This window comes from Papilio machaon, chromosome 5, assembly GCF_912999745.1.
Source record: "Papilio machaon chromosome 5, ilPapMach1.1, whole genome shotgun sequence".
Lineage (NCBI taxonomy): Eukaryota > Metazoa > Arthropoda > Insecta > Lepidoptera > Papilionidae > Papilio > Papilio machaon.
This window is the reverse complement of record NC_059990.1, coordinates 4,868,469-4,885,402: the sequence shown is the minus strand read 5'-3', so window position 1 is coordinate 4,885,402 and position 16,934 is coordinate 4,868,469. Positions and strand designations below refer to the sequence as shown.

At 33.3% G+C, this 16,934-nt stretch overlaps 2 protein-coding genes across 3 annotated transcripts; one reads left to right on the top strand and one right to left on the bottom strand.

Annotated features, from left to right (window-relative positions):
* Positions 1-111: 111 nt before the first annotated feature.
* On the top strand, positions 112-4,288 carry LOC106708833. 2 transcript variants are annotated; one of them, XM_014500396.2, is made up of 2 exons: positions 112-698; positions 4,043-4,288. In XM_014500396.2, the coding sequence occupies exons 1-2, from the start codon at positions 395-397 to the stop codon at positions 4,180-4,182; spliced, it is 444 nt and encodes a 147-aa protein (XP_014355882.2). In that variant the 5' UTR covers positions 112-394; the 3' UTR covers positions 4,183-4,288. The 2 variants fall into 2 exon arrangements, with proteins under 2 accessions (XP_014355882.2, XP_014355883.2); XM_014500397.2 differs by having other exon boundaries at positions 125-698; positions 3,878-4,125.
* A 201-nt stretch (positions 4,289-4,489) lies between these two features.
* LOC106708832 (probable WRKY transcription factor protein 1) lies at positions 4,490-16,531 on the bottom strand. Its single transcript, XM_045678140.1, has 28 exons — positions 16,301-16,531; positions 15,670-15,775; positions 15,426-15,593; positions 15,100-15,197; positions 14,566-14,766; positions 14,114-14,263; positions 13,500-14,039; positions 12,962-13,114; positions 12,748-12,840; positions 12,408-12,623; positions 12,007-12,132; positions 11,585-11,690; positions 11,416-11,496; positions 11,233-11,329; positions 10,644-11,041; positions 10,456-10,566; positions 10,070-10,215; positions 9,383-9,462; positions 9,209-9,287; positions 8,947-9,032; positions 8,388-8,463; positions 8,186-8,279; positions 7,999-8,069; positions 7,619-7,736; positions 7,322-7,431; positions 7,141-7,238; positions 5,210-6,785; positions 4,490-4,733 (listed from the first exon to the last, which is right to left on the bottom strand). The coding sequence occupies exons 1-28, from the start codon at positions 16,433-16,435 to the stop codon at positions 4,641-4,643; spliced, it is 5,406 nt and encodes a 1,801-aa protein (XP_045534096.1). The 5' UTR covers positions 16,436-16,531; the 3' UTR covers positions 4,490-4,640.
* Positions 16,532-16,934: the final 403 nt, after the last annotated feature.

The following is a 16,934-nucleotide window of genomic DNA, read 5'->3' as shown; positions in this document are numbered from 1 at the left end:
CCAAAATCGGACTGATTTCTCTGCGGTTTTGAGGAGACCGGAACCGGAACTATGCTCGCAGAGTTCCGGTGCTGCTCGTTCTCTATGACTTGTTATTCTTTGCTTTGACTTGGCTTGGTGGAATAATTAGGTTAGAAGTTAGAAAATAAAATAATATTAAAGTTAAGGCATTAACTTGTGTTCATTTTAATCTTTACCAATTGCCAATTATTTACATATACCTTTTGACGCTCGTTTCAAACTTTTCGATCAATTTTCAATAACAAGTTCCAGCAAGTTGCAGTGTTCAAAGTTGTTACTAAAGTTTCAAATATAAAAACTTAATAAAACAGTAATATCATCATACAAAAAGATCTTTTAGTGGAACACAATTACGCAAATTTGAAAAACAGCAATGCCAGCCAGCAGCATTGACTTGTTTCACATGCAGGATGCCAAAAATAATTTCAACGCCATGCGACCTGCTCCAGTTTGCAGTGATTCTACTAATCAATTAATGGGCCATTGCCAGAACGTTCACATATCTAAAAACTGCTACTATGGCTATCAAGAAACGAAGAATTCAGAAAACATTTACAATACTGATTGCGAAATGAAGGAAGCAACTGTAATCAATGAAACGAATTCGTCACAAAAAAATGCCAAGAAACGATGTGCAGAATTTTTCGTCTATCCTGAAAGCAAGCGGTTGCGAGAAGGTAAATATATTGATAATTTTTTATACGATTTCTCATTGATAATGAAGTTGTTAAGGTAAACACGAAAGTGACGTCACAATGAGTCAATGCTATATTTGTTTCATTTCAATGAGAAATCGTAAAACGCTAATGTTGCATTTCTATTTATATTAAACGAATCAGCGAAGCAGAAATAAAACTGGTAAATTTAATATCATAGTGACAAACATTTCAAACGATGCAGCAGGGATATAGTGTAGTCACTGTATGTGGGAAGTCTTGTACTTTATAATAAGTATGAAATACAAATATATTGAAGTTTTGTTGCATTTTCAAATTACCTTGTTTTTCTTATAAGTATCACAAAATACATATACATACATGTTGTGAATGCACTTGATAAACCTGTTGCATTGAAAGTTATTTTTGGGCAATGATTAAAAGAAAATCAATGATTCCATTTGATGAAAGTTCCATAGTTTGCCTAGTTGACTTTAATGCATGCGCACAAAACAGACTCGTTTAAGTAGTTGCAAGAATTTTAGTTTTATGAGAATAATTGAAACCAAAAATAATTTAAAACTTTTGTACCCAATCAAGTTTTTTTTTTGTTCTTTAATTTACAATGAAAATACTACAATAGCAAAAAAAGTATAAAATGAGTATGGTGTACACAAGTGTGTCAATGCAAGGTAAGTCATGTGCATAAATGTTATAGTGAAAAACAATGATTTTATAGTCCAATGCTTCTACATTAACCTAAATAGGAAAAATGTAGAAAAATATCTACGAGGCATAAAATGTAAACATGTTATAGTATTTTTCAACTGTGCAGTGCATCCCTTTGCACCCGGATACAACTAAAATTTTGTTTTGTTCAGTGACTTGCTGACAAGATATTAGATAAATACTGTATTAGTTTGGAATTTCTTTTATATTTACATCAGATATTATTCTACAGTAAAATTAACTGTAGGCTTCTGCTGCCAATGTATAAAAACACAATGTTATGTTTTTTTAGGGAGCATGATATCACAACATCTTTCATTAGTGGTAATATACCATCATCTAATAAGGTAAAAATTCATAAAAATTGTGAGAACTTGGCACGAAAATGCTGTATAATAAATAATTAACATTTACAATAATTTGAATAATGTCAATGGAAATAAATTATTCACTCACTAATGCCACAAATAACTTTGTACACTTAAGCAAGGATAAACATTCTATGAAAGTGATATAATGTACAAAAATAAATCTAAATCTTTTTTACAATCTTGTCTTTACTTTGTAAGATTTTTTTAATGTAGTATAATAGGATAAAGTAAAAAGTTAATTGCATTATTTTTAGCAGACTTCAAAAAGAAGGTTATATACCATTGATATGGGAAAATACAAATTTTAAAATGTCCTCTTATACATAAGCATCTAGGCAATATAGATTTGATTTTTGTGTATTGTTTTTATAAACAATTGTTATTGTTATGAAGTATAAAATAAATTTTGTTTTATAAATGTGAAATATGGGGGATGTGGAAATATAACTAAAGTATTGATGAATCCATTTTTTTAATTTAAAAAATTCTTGTATTAAGCTATTGTTTCCACATAACTTATAAAAATTATTTATTTCTCACTGTTATAGGCAATACTTTCAAGAAACAGTTGATGAAAGTGAGAAGTAAAGTTATCAATTAATTTAGAAATAATATAATGAGTGGTTTGATTTGTATAGGGTGTCTCAGTAAGAGTGCACTTTTTAAAATTGGAATATTTTTTTTTCCATGCAAGTGGCGAGTCTGAAATTTTACAGTTGTCACCTCTGTTTATTCCGATTATTAAAAATGGAGCGCTTTTCGAAAGAACAACACGTTATAATTGTGAAAACTTATTACAAAAATGGGGAAAATTACAGCCGAGAAAGTGCACCTAATGTGTCAACCATTCGAAGAGTGGTCAAAAAATTGATATGATAATAAGAATCCTTTGTGTCAACGTACCGGTCGGTCTCTGAAAACATTGCTGCTGTAAACGAGAGTGTCGCCGAAAATCCGAAAACATCAATCCAACATCGTTCTCAACAATTTTTTGAAAAAAATAATTTTCTCCGATGATCCATATGGATCCATGAATGGCTTCGTGAATACACAAAATTGTCGAATTTGGGACTCATAAAATTCTCATGCAATCCATGAGAAACAAATGCACCCCACAACAAGTAACTGTCTGGTGCGGATTTTGGTCAGGCGGCGTGATTGAACCTTACTTTTTTGAAAATGAGGCCGAAATTGCAGTGACTGTGAACAGCATTCGTTACAGGAATATGATAACGGACTCCTTGTGGCCTCAACTGGACTGCATGAATCTGGACAACATGTGGTTTCAGCAGGACGACGCAACCTGCCCAACGCGAATGAAACAATCGACTTATTGCAGCAACGATTTCCAGAAAACGTTATTTCACAAAATTTTGATGTCAACCGGCCACCAAGATGTGCGATTTTTTCTGTGGTGTTTTGTGAAATCTCGGGTTTATGCGAATAAACCCGAAACAAATCCTAAACTCTGATCGGAAATCCAACGCGTCATCGGTGAGATACAACCACATATCTGTGCAAAAGTCATGGAAAATTTCATGAAAAGAGTAATGGCCTTTCCTCGGAGCCGTGGGGGTCATTTGCCAGATATTTAATTCCATACTTAATCGGAATATGTCTTCTTTACAATACAATAAAAATATCACAGCTCTGTAATAAAATACTTGTTTTTATTTTAAAATGAAAAAGTGCACTCTTACTGAGACACCCTTTACATGAACCTGAACTGTAATGTTGTGATTCATAAAGTTTTATGATTGTTATATTCTTTCTTTTACTAGTAATTTTATAATTTAATTTAATAATGTTTGTAATAGGTAAAGTTTGAATGTTACTAAACTCATATTATGTATTACTTCAGTTACAACGAATGTTTAGTGTGAATTATCAAAATATACCTACTTGTAATAATGTAAAGATTGAGTTCTGTATGTTGATAGAATGCAAAAAAGTGGCAAAGTAACAGTATCAGTAACAGATTGTTTTTAATAGACTTGAGTCCTTCTTTTAAAGGAATTTGAAATGGCAACACAACTTAATCTGAGACTTCCCACTTTTGGCACTTGAGACATAGAGTGATGAAATTTGACTTTATTTCAGAGGGTATGGTGCCAACGACCTCCACCCACAATCCGCGATTACTACGACCAACTCACAACAATCCAGATATTTCTCGTTGTCTCATGGTCCATATGATTTAAAAAATATTCAATTCTCAGAAAGATGACAAAAAAATTAATTCAGCAATGTCCATTTTATCTGCAGAAGTACAAACAAAGAAAAACATTGAACCTGAGACAACTGAGAATCCAAGAATTAATTCAAGCACTGAAGATTTACTGGAAAACCTTTATTGGAACCTGCATGGAGGAAATATGTTTCATCTTTGTTATGTCTGTGACTAATATTAGTGATAAAGTGTGATAAGACTAAAAGGAAGATATCAAAATTGAAATTTTACTATGTTTTTGTTAATACAAAGTTCTTTAGTGATTTAAAATAAAGAATGCATAGGAGAGGGGAAGCTTTTTATTTTCATTATAATAATAAAATACAATGTATTGGATATATGTAATGTTTATTATAGTAAAATAAATATTATTTAAACAGATACAAGATGTACAGTTTATGAGATAATAAGAAAAAAACATTAAATTTTCATTACAAAATATGCCAGCAATTCCTGAAACTTCTTGGTTATTTAATCTGTAAGAAAGAAAAAAACTGTAATTAATTTCTGTCCATTTTATTTTTTGTTACAGATGCTGATGAAGATCTAATAAGATATAATTTCTTTCAGGCTCCACCTAAACGACATTGGAGCTCAAACAGTTCCATGTTTAGGTGTTTAGTGATTATTTAACTAAATATTAATATCACCTTTTTGCTTTTCAGATGATTCTTCCATGTGCAGCCGTGTTGGCACACGGTCAAGCCCGAGCCACTCTGCCTCTGCCTTTAATATAAACATATCACAGTTTTATAATCTGTTTTGGATATTTAAATTTTCTTTTGATATTAACTGATAGCAAATTAATAAAATTGTTTTCTGTGTAAAATTATTGAAATTTAGTTGTTATGTGATGCAACTGTAGCCAGAGATCAGAAGAATAAAGAATTTGTAAATTAAACTGTACTTTTATTTTTAAACCTCACTTTTATTTAGTAATAATGTAAGATTAAAAGACCTGAGAGTGTAAAGAAAAAAATCATTTTATATTTTCGTTTTTATGCACTTTTATTTATATCTAAAGATTACATGTTGGCAAGAAAATTTGAGTACAAATATGACAAATGATTAAATTAATTAGTACATGACATTAAATACGTTTTTATCGATAGCTCAAAGTTATAATGACATAAACTCTACGTATTTCTGTTAGCACAATTAATAAGGGGTAGACATCTACAGTAGAGAACATGTTGCATTACCTCTGTGGGAGTGACTTCGTCAGTGTCCACCACATCGGGCAGGCCTTCCGCATTGTTGGACACCTCGTCGTGGCTGTTTACGCCGCTGTCTCCCATGTCCGCATGGCAGGTCTGATCCGCCTCCGCTAAATCACCATTGTGCATTTCCGAACAATTAATGAGATCAACTTTATCCTCTTGGCTACAACGAGCTCCATTTTCATTTAGGTCAGCTCCGTCGATATCCATGTGAACATGTCCAGGCCACATCTCATATGGACAGCCATTCAGTTGGTGCAGTTGGGTCTCGCTAGAGCTAAATAAGTTCAATGAACCAGCTACATCTTGAAGTATAGAAGTTTCCGAGATTTCACTTGTGAGGTGCGCGGATTCATCACCGTCGCTACTACCAGAAATAAACAGCGACAAATTCTCTATAATGTCGCTTGATATGTCGCAAACTCTCATGCCCTCGTACTTTGACAATAGTTCCTGTAGTCTCTTCTTTGATTGTTTACTATCCGGCGCACTGGTGAGTATGAGCGACGCCAATGCTTCCAATAACTCAGGAGTGCATATCTCCTCACTTTTCATAAGCAAAAACCGAACGATTTTGTTGTCAATTTGCATTGTATTCGCACAAGCGTTGTCAATGGAGTGAGAACTACATTCATGGTAATTACCCGTGTCTCCAGATGTTGTAACCACCTCAGATTCGGAGCCTTCGACACGGTCATTGTTTTCACTTTCCATAATTGAACTGTACTGTGCCAAAACATTTCGTATGGATTGCAGAACTTTTTGTCTCAATGGATCGGAACTTATCAGTTGCAGTTCTCTGAACAGTTGTATTAAAAAGTCGGGATGAGACTCATTGACTCCGATCAAGGTGGTTACTTCCGAATAAACATTTTCTCTCAAAAGGTCAAATAATTTGGATGTAGCTTTTTCCTGCACCTCACGACTCGTTGACGCCAAATTGGGGTTTGGCGTGTCTGTAGTACTCGTTATGTTGATGTTACTAGTTTGGGAGAAATCTAAGGTACAGTTCCTTCTGTTCGTAGAATTTTTCGAAGGTAGCTTCGATGAGGACTTTTTCTTGGCATTTGTTGAATTGTTTAAGTTGTTCGAATGAGATTGTATTATTTCTGGTATCGGATTTGTAATGTTTAGGTTCCTGAAGGTGGTCGCGGTTTCCTGTCGGTTGATGTTTAGATTCAAGGCAGTAGCTTCGTCTACGTTCCTGGAGTGAGAAGGTGCGCTCGCCTCAGCTTCTGTGTTTTGGTTCACGTTCAGTACATCAGGGGCGGATGAAAACGAGAGTGATCGTTCGTAAGCAACATTTCTTCGTGAATGTCTGTTCGATGTATCGTCGTGGTTTACTTGTGGGGCGGGTGCGGTGACCGGGCATTGTGAGGAGCTCGCCGTGTTTGTGTTTCTTTTGGGTGTTATAGAAGGTGATGTGGACGAGGATGTGTGATGTAGTGTGTTGTGCGATCTCTCCACCAGGGGGTGTGGGTTGTGAGCTGTTCCTGTACCTAAATGGCCGTCCGCATTGGTTTTGCTGTTAGCTGAGAGGAGGTTTTGACGTGAATAGCTGTAAAAAATAATTAGATTCGTTAACACTTCTATTTACATATGAAAAATTCAATAATATATTGTTAGCACACGTTTTTAGTGTAAATCATAAATGTGTATATTTCTTGATCAAATAGCAACATTGTGATAATATCAAATAAAAATAGTTATAAAGCTAAGGGCAGGGACACACTCACACAACGCTCACCGAAATTTATATTATGTCGTCTGCAGTGATAAATACTTAAATAAATAATATATAAACTATAAAAATATAAATAGGTTTTCTAATATCTGAAATAGAAACGGACATATGATAATAATTTTACAAAGTAGTAAATAAATTAAAAAAAAAATACTTAGAAAATGGTTACCTTCGGAAGTTGTCCCAATAGTTATTGGCGCGGTTGCCAGGTGGTACTTGGTTGTTTAGAGTATGAGATGCTGTCTCGGCTCGCCAACGTTCCTCGAGCTGTACACAAGAAAAAAAATTCGTTCTTACTACAAAGAAAACAGTGTACAAATACAAATATTTAAGAGATATAAAACATTTACATGATTGAGTTGTTCCCTTAGCTGGTGTATCTCTCTCTGCTGCATGACGAGCTGCTGCCAGCACCACGCGCCCCACAACCCACAGCCGCAACCACACCCGCCCACCATTCCTGATTAATTATATTATGAGAAAACGTGTTCTATTGCTTAATAAACTAAAAATATATAAGTAAATTTGTTTACAAGTTCAAAAATTTCAAAGTTAAAATATTTTTAATTGTGCTTTTCTTGGCTTTTGAATGGAAAATGTTTATAAATATGAAATAGGAAGGATAAAGGCTATAAAGAATATCTCACCATAGGGCATCATCATGCTGTAGGGCATCGCTGGAGGAAAAGACATCTGCGGCGTGCCCAGCAAACGATCCATCGTCTGCGAGTGACTGTTCTGGGTGAACTGATTTGTGCGCATGTCCTTTATATAAAAAAATTAATTTAAAAATATACAGGTCGTCAAATATCTTATCGGCTCGGTACATTGTACGAGTCTATATATAGATAAGTGTGGTGGTGCGTACAACTATATGGGGGAGGTCACTTAGCAGCGCACAGATGACCTTGAGCCAACAAGATATTTGAAAAGTCCTATACTTATTACAATATCAAAATATAAATCACACTAAGTGAAATAAGTCGCAGAATATATATATATATAAACAGAGTTATATATTATTTACCTGATTAGATTTAGTTCCATTCCAACATTGTGGTGGTATTTGTCCATACGGCATGTTCGTAGGATTGTCGCCTAAAAAATAATTACTATTTACAACAAGTCTATTGTTTCAATTTCAAAGATATTTCAAACAAAATTTTTAAATAAATTTTTAATAAATATTATTGTGAAAGTAATTTGTTTCATACCATTTTGCGCAACGGGTGATACCATATTGACATTGGATGCTTCAGGTCTCGGCTCATGGCGAATATTGGGTGTGGCATTATTGACCTGCGGAGTCTAACATATAAATAAATTTAAATATGCATTTTTATTTATTTAATATGTATAAAAAGATATAAGAATTAAAGAATATATTAAACAAATTCAACATATCTGAACACTTACATTATCTTCAGATTGACGATCTTGAGTTTGCCGACGACGTGGTCTGTTCCTTTGATTTGATTTATTCCTTGAAGCACTGTGAACAAAGATCCTTTATAATCCAAGCAACAAAGCCATGAAAACATACAAATTCTACAAAAATATATATCTAACTAGCTATCGCACACGACTCCGTCCGCGCAGAATCAAGAAGACATAGGCTACTTATTAGCCTATGTTTTTATCGAGACTATGTTCTATATCTGTGCCAAATTTCATCAAGGTTCATTGAGCTGTTCCGGAGATATCTTCTAACATACAAACATACATACATCCATTTAAACCAGGGATTCCCAAAGGGGTCGATATCGAACTTAAAACATTGCTAATTCTCACTCTGATCTTACAATATTACGATATACTCTTGATCTTAAAAGTAGATAATTTGGCCATTGGGGTTCTGTGGAAACGATTCATTTTGGAAAAGTGGTTCACTTGTCCAAAATAGTTTGGGGATCCCTGATCTAAACTTTCGCATTTATAATATAAAGTAAGATTAATGTAAAATAATATGAAATACCTGTCAGTATCGCTGCCATACGCACTCTCCAAACAAGATGGCCCTATGTTAATGGATCTGCCGCCGATTGCGTTGTCTCCACCACCCTTTAATACACAAGTCATTAAATTTAACCAATTGAAGATATAATATAATCAAATACATTTAAATAAATAAATACGGGATAACACCAAAATGTAATCCACTTGTTACCACTAGTTAGCAAGTCTAGTGTCAAGTGGCATTTGATGAACTTGTTTAAAGGTAGATTAAATGATTTTACCCGGTAGTTCTCATTTTCCCTGGAGGTTTGTGAATCAAGTGGCAGCTGTTCAGATCTCGATTCCGGTTCTTCTTGTTCACTAAAAATATAATATTTCATCAACACCGTAGATATTTTATATTTTATATTATTCAGACACAACAATTTAAAAAGCAAAATGTAAGTAAACGTTACCTATTATATGACTGGTTAACAACTGACATTGCTCCAGAATCAGGTTTGTTCTGTGACTCCGCTCCCACACAAAGGACCTTCTGGAATTTGATCATTTATTTTTCTTCATATTATCTCACTCTGTATAGAATTCCAATCTTACTATCATACTAATATTATAAATGAAAATCTTTAGATCAGTGTTTCCCAAAGTGGGCGATAACGCCCCCTTAGAGGCGTTTGAAACCTAGGAGGGGGCGATAAGAGGCCCAAAAAATGGGGGGCATTGAAATTAATTAAAGCAATGAAACTGTGGTTTTTAAGTTTTAGGGCTGAATAAAAATTAGGGACACTGAAATATAATTGATTTTCAAAGGGGGGTGAAAGAAATAAGTTTGACAATCACTGGTTTAGATGGATCGATGTTTGAACGTATCTCCGGAATGGTTCAACGGATCTTGCTGAAATTTGGCATAGATGTAGAACATAGTCTGGAAGAACACATAGGCGTTTTTTTATAATTCTGTGCTGACAAAGTCGCGAGTGACAGCTAGTAGTTTTATATTTAGTCTAATCTATTGTATTTTTAAAGAAATATTTATAACTTAAGCATATGTTATAAAGGTATTTAAGGGCCTATCAACTAAACTTGTATATATGTATTGCACAGAGAGCCAGCCCATTCTCTCCTTTGCTCGTGTCCCTCACCTCCTTGTTGAGTAGCGCCTCCAGCTCACGCTGCTTGTCAGCTAACAGCGCTCGCAGCTGCATCTGTCTCCTCTCTGCCGGGCCTGGCACACAGCTCGGACCTGCGCGTACTTCCTCGTTCACCTTCTTCTGCTTTCTACTTACTTCTGCAATACAAAAGTTACTTACTACCAAACTACAACAGTCGTTAAATGATCATTAAAAGTTAAACCCTGAGTTCTGATTATTTATTAGAAGCCTTGTTTGAGTAATCTTGTAACAACAGTGAAAAATATGTTCATTCCTCTCATCATTGCAAACTATACCGAGATAACGATATTTGTTTTACTGTTTCGTTGTTTGATTAAAGGGAATTATTTATATAACTTTTTTTATGTAAAATGTACCTTTATTAGAGACCATATCTTTAATACGCGCACGCTCGCCCATTATCTTTTCAGTCTCCATACGTAACTCTTGCGCAAGTTCTTGTAGACTTGCGAGATTAGCCTCGTGACCTGTTTTATAATCAAATTTGTGAATAATCGTGACAATAAATAGAAATTAACTGAACAAAATGTAACTGGTAGCTTACTGGCTTGTTGTTGGAAATGCTGTTGTTGGTTGTGTTGTTGTTGGTTGAGATGTTGTTGTTGGTTGAGATGTTGTTGTTGGTTGAGATGTGATTGCTGGTTGAGATTTTGTTGTTGGTTGAGGTGTGGTTGCTGGTTTAGATGTTGTTGTTGGTTGAGATGTTGTTGATGATTTTGCAGCTGTTGTTGAAGTTGTTGTTGTTGTAAATGTTGTTGTTGTAGCTGATGTTGTTGCTGCTGCTGAATTTGTTGTTGATATTGTTGCTGTTGTTGATGATGCTGTTGCTGCTGATGATGTTGTTCGTTGGTGAACTTGTGTCGTTGTGGCAAAGTGTTGCGAACACGACAGACGCTGCCTTCGTTAGACCAGTCACCGATGCTACCACCGCCATCAGATTTGCTACAAAATCAAAGAAATGTTATTACTTTCTAATTCAATTCTTGATAATAGAGTGAAATCACAGTTACTTTTTTGAACATTAATCCAGTTAGATCATATTACCTTAGGTTAAAAACGTTTTTTTTTGTTCATAGTACTAGTAAATAGAAAGAAAAACGAGCACATATTTTTTTAAACTTGATAATACTTACTTGTCATGTATGTTTGTATTATTCGACATCGGGAAAGACTCCTCGTGTAAATTTGACAAATGATCTGTTTCAAAAGCCTCTAATGACCTCATCAAATCTAGAAAAAATAAAAGTAAGCATTAATAAGTGTTTTAACTAAATTAGTTCCTAAAAAACAGAAGTAGTAAGTAATTTATTATTTACCTTTAGCTTTATGCAAAGATGATGTAAGTTTTCCACCAATTCTTTTATTTTCGTTTTTCAAATTTCCCGCAGCATTATTACCTATAACATTAAAATGCATACTTTTTCATTGTTTTAAAAAATTACACATAAAAATGCAAACAATTACAGTAACAATCCAACAACATACACTTTCCAGATGGTTCATCTTCAGCGCTATCCTCTCCTGAACTGGAGTATGTATTGTGAGAGCCGACCAGACCTGATGCCATCTGAAGTTTTTGAAATTCAGAAACCTGTAAATGACGTACCTATTAAACCAGGCAACATACATACTCTATTACATCACATCTATTGATACATATATACTATGAAAAATATTAAAAACAAAATCCAAGTCGTCATGTAAAACGTGTGTGGCTTGCATTACAGAGAGAGAAAGAGAGGGAGAGAGAGAGAGAGAAAGAAAGAGAGGGATAGAGAGAGAGAAAGAAAGAGAGGGATAGAGAGAGAGAGAAAGAGAGGGATAGAGAGAGAGAAAGAAAGAGAGAGAGAGAGAGAAAGAAATAGAGGGATAGAGAGAGAGAGTTAAAGAGATATTGCGAGTGTTACCAAATTCTCCATATGTTGTTTTTTGAGCTGAAGCTCGCGCAGCTTGAGCTGCAGGATACGGCCGCGCTCGTGCAGGGTACCTTCGTCCTCCTCTGCCTCACTGTCCCGACCACCGCCGCCAGCCTCCTGCAGTAGTTGTACATAAGTTGTATATATTTCTCTAATTTCACAAGGTAAAATAAATTTTCCAGCAACTCTTATAAGACATTTAATTTTTCATCATAAATAATGTACTATATTATATATGTATTTACATTTATCTAACATCACAGAATTAAAAACGTGATCCCTCATACCGTAATATATTAAGTTGAAAGTTTGTCAAAATTTAAATATATTTTTAATAAGTTTACGGATTTTTAAAAAAAGGTTATGTTAATATTAGGAAATAATAATATTACCTCGCTACTGGCAATGTTGTCATCTCTAATAGAGAATCTCTCATCTTGACTGTGAGTAGATTGATTGGAACGGCCATGTTCTGTTTCCATGTTATTTATCAATTGTCCACTGTGGATACTGTCCGATGACTGAGGCAGTGTGGTCGCTACACCTATCTGATTTGATCCAAACAAACGGTTCGGATGATTGAAGTTACTCGAGAAACTCATATTTTGCTAAAACACAAAATTTTACTCAAATTTATTATAAATTAGGTGACTTTTCGAGAGAACATTTTAAAAGAAAAACGTTCTTTCTCTCTTTAATACTTTTAAAAGTTATTTGTAATTAACTACACACCTGTATGCCAGTAAAGTTGTCATTGGCAGTTGGTTGGTTTATTTCTTGAGCTTGTCTTTCTTTTAATTCTTCTAGCTGTTGTTTAGCTTCAGCCTAAAATGCAAAATATTTGAAGTAAAGGTGGTAATAGTCCTATTTTTCTCATAAGCAAGAATATTGTTTAGTGACCTTAAATATCATTGTAAATACACACAAATGAATTATATAAAATTACCTGATACTTTAGCAACCTCTTTTGTTGTTGTTTCAAAGCAGACAGACGTATTTGAGACATTTCCATTTTGTTTTTAATTTCATTCTGCCACAGTTCATTCTCGCTGTAGGTGGAACCATTGCTCTGTACCGATACAGGCCTCACCACAACATCCTGTTAATATAAAACTAACATGAAATAAAATACGATATAAATGGATCAAACAACAAAACAGTAATGTTAAATAAAGGTTTTGAGTTGTTAAAAGTGTTAAAGATGAAGATATCAAAAACAAAAATATTAATTATTAGAATGTTTCAATTGAAAATCAAACTTTATATAGTTTTGAGGTATATTTCAACAAAGACAAATCCCCTTTTTGAACATTTTATGGGATACACTCACATTTAAAATTAGGATAACACACAACATTTGGAAAAAAAATAGATATTGTTAAACAAAGACGTAACACTGATATTCAAAGAATCATTCAGTACATGCTATGATTATTTCAATCGACAACAAATATGTCACACTTTTTAACAAAGATCCACAAAACCTGGTCATTGTTGTTGCCAAAATCATTGACTTTGTTTTTAATTTCTTCTATTATAGCTACTTTCTCAACACAAGATATTATATTTTTTCTGAGCTCGTCATTACGTTTTTGATTATTATTTGTGATTTCAGCATCACCAGAAATATTTGTTTCTATCTCTTTTATAACAACACCATTTGTATTATTTTCTGCAAGTTGTATTTCATTTGTTCTCTGTGTTGTTGTTTTATTTAATTGTTCATTCTCTATGTTTGTAACTTTTTTAAGGTTGTTACTTATTGAATTACTTTCATTGTTATTCTTTGATGAGTTTTGATCTAAGTTTTGATTAGCAATTGAAGTATCTTCAGGAATATTTTTAGATACATCAGTATCTACTTCTACTGGATTAGCAGAACCTAATTCCAGTAAAGGTACTTCTATATTATCAGGATTTTGGTCATCATCTAATATGCTTTTCAATTTCTTTTCACTATCTCTTAATTTAGTTATCATTTGAAGAAGTTCATCATATTCCTCTTTAGTGTGTTCTATGTACGCCTAAATTAGAAATATAAAGATAATACTATTAATTGCTATGTTACATTAAATCATAAAAATTGCATGAAACATACCTCATCTTCAGAGTTCCGCATTGTATCCACAAGTGAGGATGTTACGCGTATGTATTCTCTAATCTGACCAAGTCTTCGCTCAACCGCAGCAGCGTCAGGACAAGCAGCTACAATCGCCTCTCCTAATGCTCGTGCAGACTCTCTATGAGTCTGAGAAAAATATTAACCATCAGAATCAAATAGAAACTTAATTAAAGTATGTAGCAATTTTTTCTACATAACTACTGTATATTCTGTGTAAATGCAGGCAGCAAACCCCTCTTACTGGAAAACACTATTAACCCTCTGATGTGACTTGCAATCTCCAAATCTAAGAGTCGGAATTAAATAACACATTGCATGCTACTAAGATTCTGTTTTTTGTATGAAAGTGAATTCACAAGGCAAGTTGGTGATACTGAAGGTATTCATTTTCTACAAAAAAAAATAATAACCTCAATATGTTTTCTTACCGGATTATTTTCGTTTATATTATTAAAGCTCCCTTGGCCTTGTTCATACATGTTATTCATTAAATTCACAGTTTTAGTTCCAGTTCTTGAATTAGAGATTGGCGGAGTAATATTATTATTACTTGCGTGAATATTACCATCAAATGAGTTTCGTGTAGAGTTCAGATTTCTTGTCAAATTATTTCTATTCTGATTCGGTGCCTGAAATATTTAACTAAATATAGCTTTCTCTTTATCACTAATGTGATTTTCACATTCAAATATATCAGCATCTTTTTATAAACTAGGAGGTGAACTTTAAAAATATATAATAATTAAGTCTCTTGGCTCTCATCTAATGGACTTTTACTAAAGACTATGTTCACAATTTTAGCCTTGGTACCCCTGACTTAGGGTAGGCTTCAAGCCCCTCAGTGACGACATAGTGGGCTGATAATGATATGCACATATCACAATATCTACATTTGGTAATATTTAAAAAGTAACACACTGCAAACAGAATCCATCATATTTAGAATACAGAACAATACTTACATTAAAAGGTTGAGACATACTCCCAGTCACAGCATTAGGTGTGGTAGGGTTCACTATCATCACAGCAGCTGCACCATGATTGGAGTGAGGAATTAGGCCTAAAAATATTGTGCTCCTTTATTTATATATAATAATTAAGATCATATTAGAAGTGGCAGTATGTATTATACACATACTATTGATATATCCATAAATAACACAAAAGTATAATATTTAGACATATGTATAGAATATATGCTTTACATAATATTGTTTATTATGTTAATGAGTCAAAATAAGTAACATAAAAATATTTAATTAACTATAATAAATGAACTATACAGTACCATTTTGAAAATGATGTATTGTATGGGAAGAAATAGATGAGCCTGCACCATCATCATTATGATCAGAAGAAATGTTTTCTCTATTCTGTACAGTCAAGGGTAACGCACGAGGTTGAGGTCTTACAGGTACAAATCTTCCAAAACCACTTTCAAATGAAACTGAGTTGTCTATAAATAGAAGTAAGTTTTATATTTAATCATTATTTTTTTTATTTGAAATAGTTAAATTGTTAAATGTACTCACCTAAGTCTGTTAATTCTTGATCTGAAGTATTGTTGGTTGGTTTTCTTGATTGATTGAAATTTGATCTTGTATTATACTCGGAAACGGGAACCCAATCCAAAGAAGTCTAAAAAACAAGAATTAAAAATTGCATGTAAGTTCACTATAAAAAATAAGGTAAGATTTAAAATGTGCAAGAGTTATTACAGGCTATAAAAGTTTTTATATCTGTGCGATGAACCAATACCTTCTTCTGGCTGAATTTAGAAAAGCAAGAACCCATATGGCTAATAAATAGATTGAATAAGTAATAACTGGTAAACACACATTGTTATACTAGATTTAAGTATTTAAAATACCTTAAGAATATTATTAGGTTACAATATAGTTCTGAGCTCTATTCACTAGTATTTGAAACTACATCAAATTGGCCAAAGTCCAAATTCTTAACTCTTCCAAGATTCTAAAAATATAATGCGCCATGCGGCTCCAAAAACTGCAGATTGAATATTTGACAGAAGTATTTTTAGCATTAATATTATTTAACAGACAACAAAGATTTGTTATTGTATTGTTGTGCTAGGTAATTTTTTCTTCATGAATCAATAAAATTTATATGTAATTGTGTATTTTAAAAGAATTCTGTCACTACCGTTACAAGGTTTGTTGTCATATCTCTTCTCGTCGGTGTCACAGCTTCTTGGGGAACATTGCAATTGTTTCTGGCTTTCGTTTTGGGAATAGTACCCGTGTGTCCTGGGTGGCGATCTTTGTTACCAGGAGCCATAACACACTTTTTACTGTTACTTTAATTGGAGAAAGTAATTATTTTTTAAGACATATTTTGACAAACATTTTTTTATTCTTTCTCTAATGGTATTATTTTTAATATGTAACTAGACACTAATCTATATTTTTAAAGAAATCATATTAAACAAGTTTTAATTATTTACGGTTTGTTTTATTTTACGTTTTCTTCAATGTAAAATATCTCTTCAAATATTTTACAATCAAAGTTTAAGCAAAACGCAAACGAAACATAAAATGACAGACAGATGCAAGACAGGTGGATAGACAGAGAAAAAGATAAATGCAAAATGACATTACAATAGGATGCGTTCGTTAAAATTTCTGTGTAACCTGACTTTAAAAAGAGAAAATTGATTTAATCAGTAAGTATTAGTAAGCCATGATAAAATATGTAAGTGAAATTTACATCATATATTTTTGCGATAAATTTTATGTTTCTATCCTAATGGCCACATTTCGCGCAAATATCTGGTTAG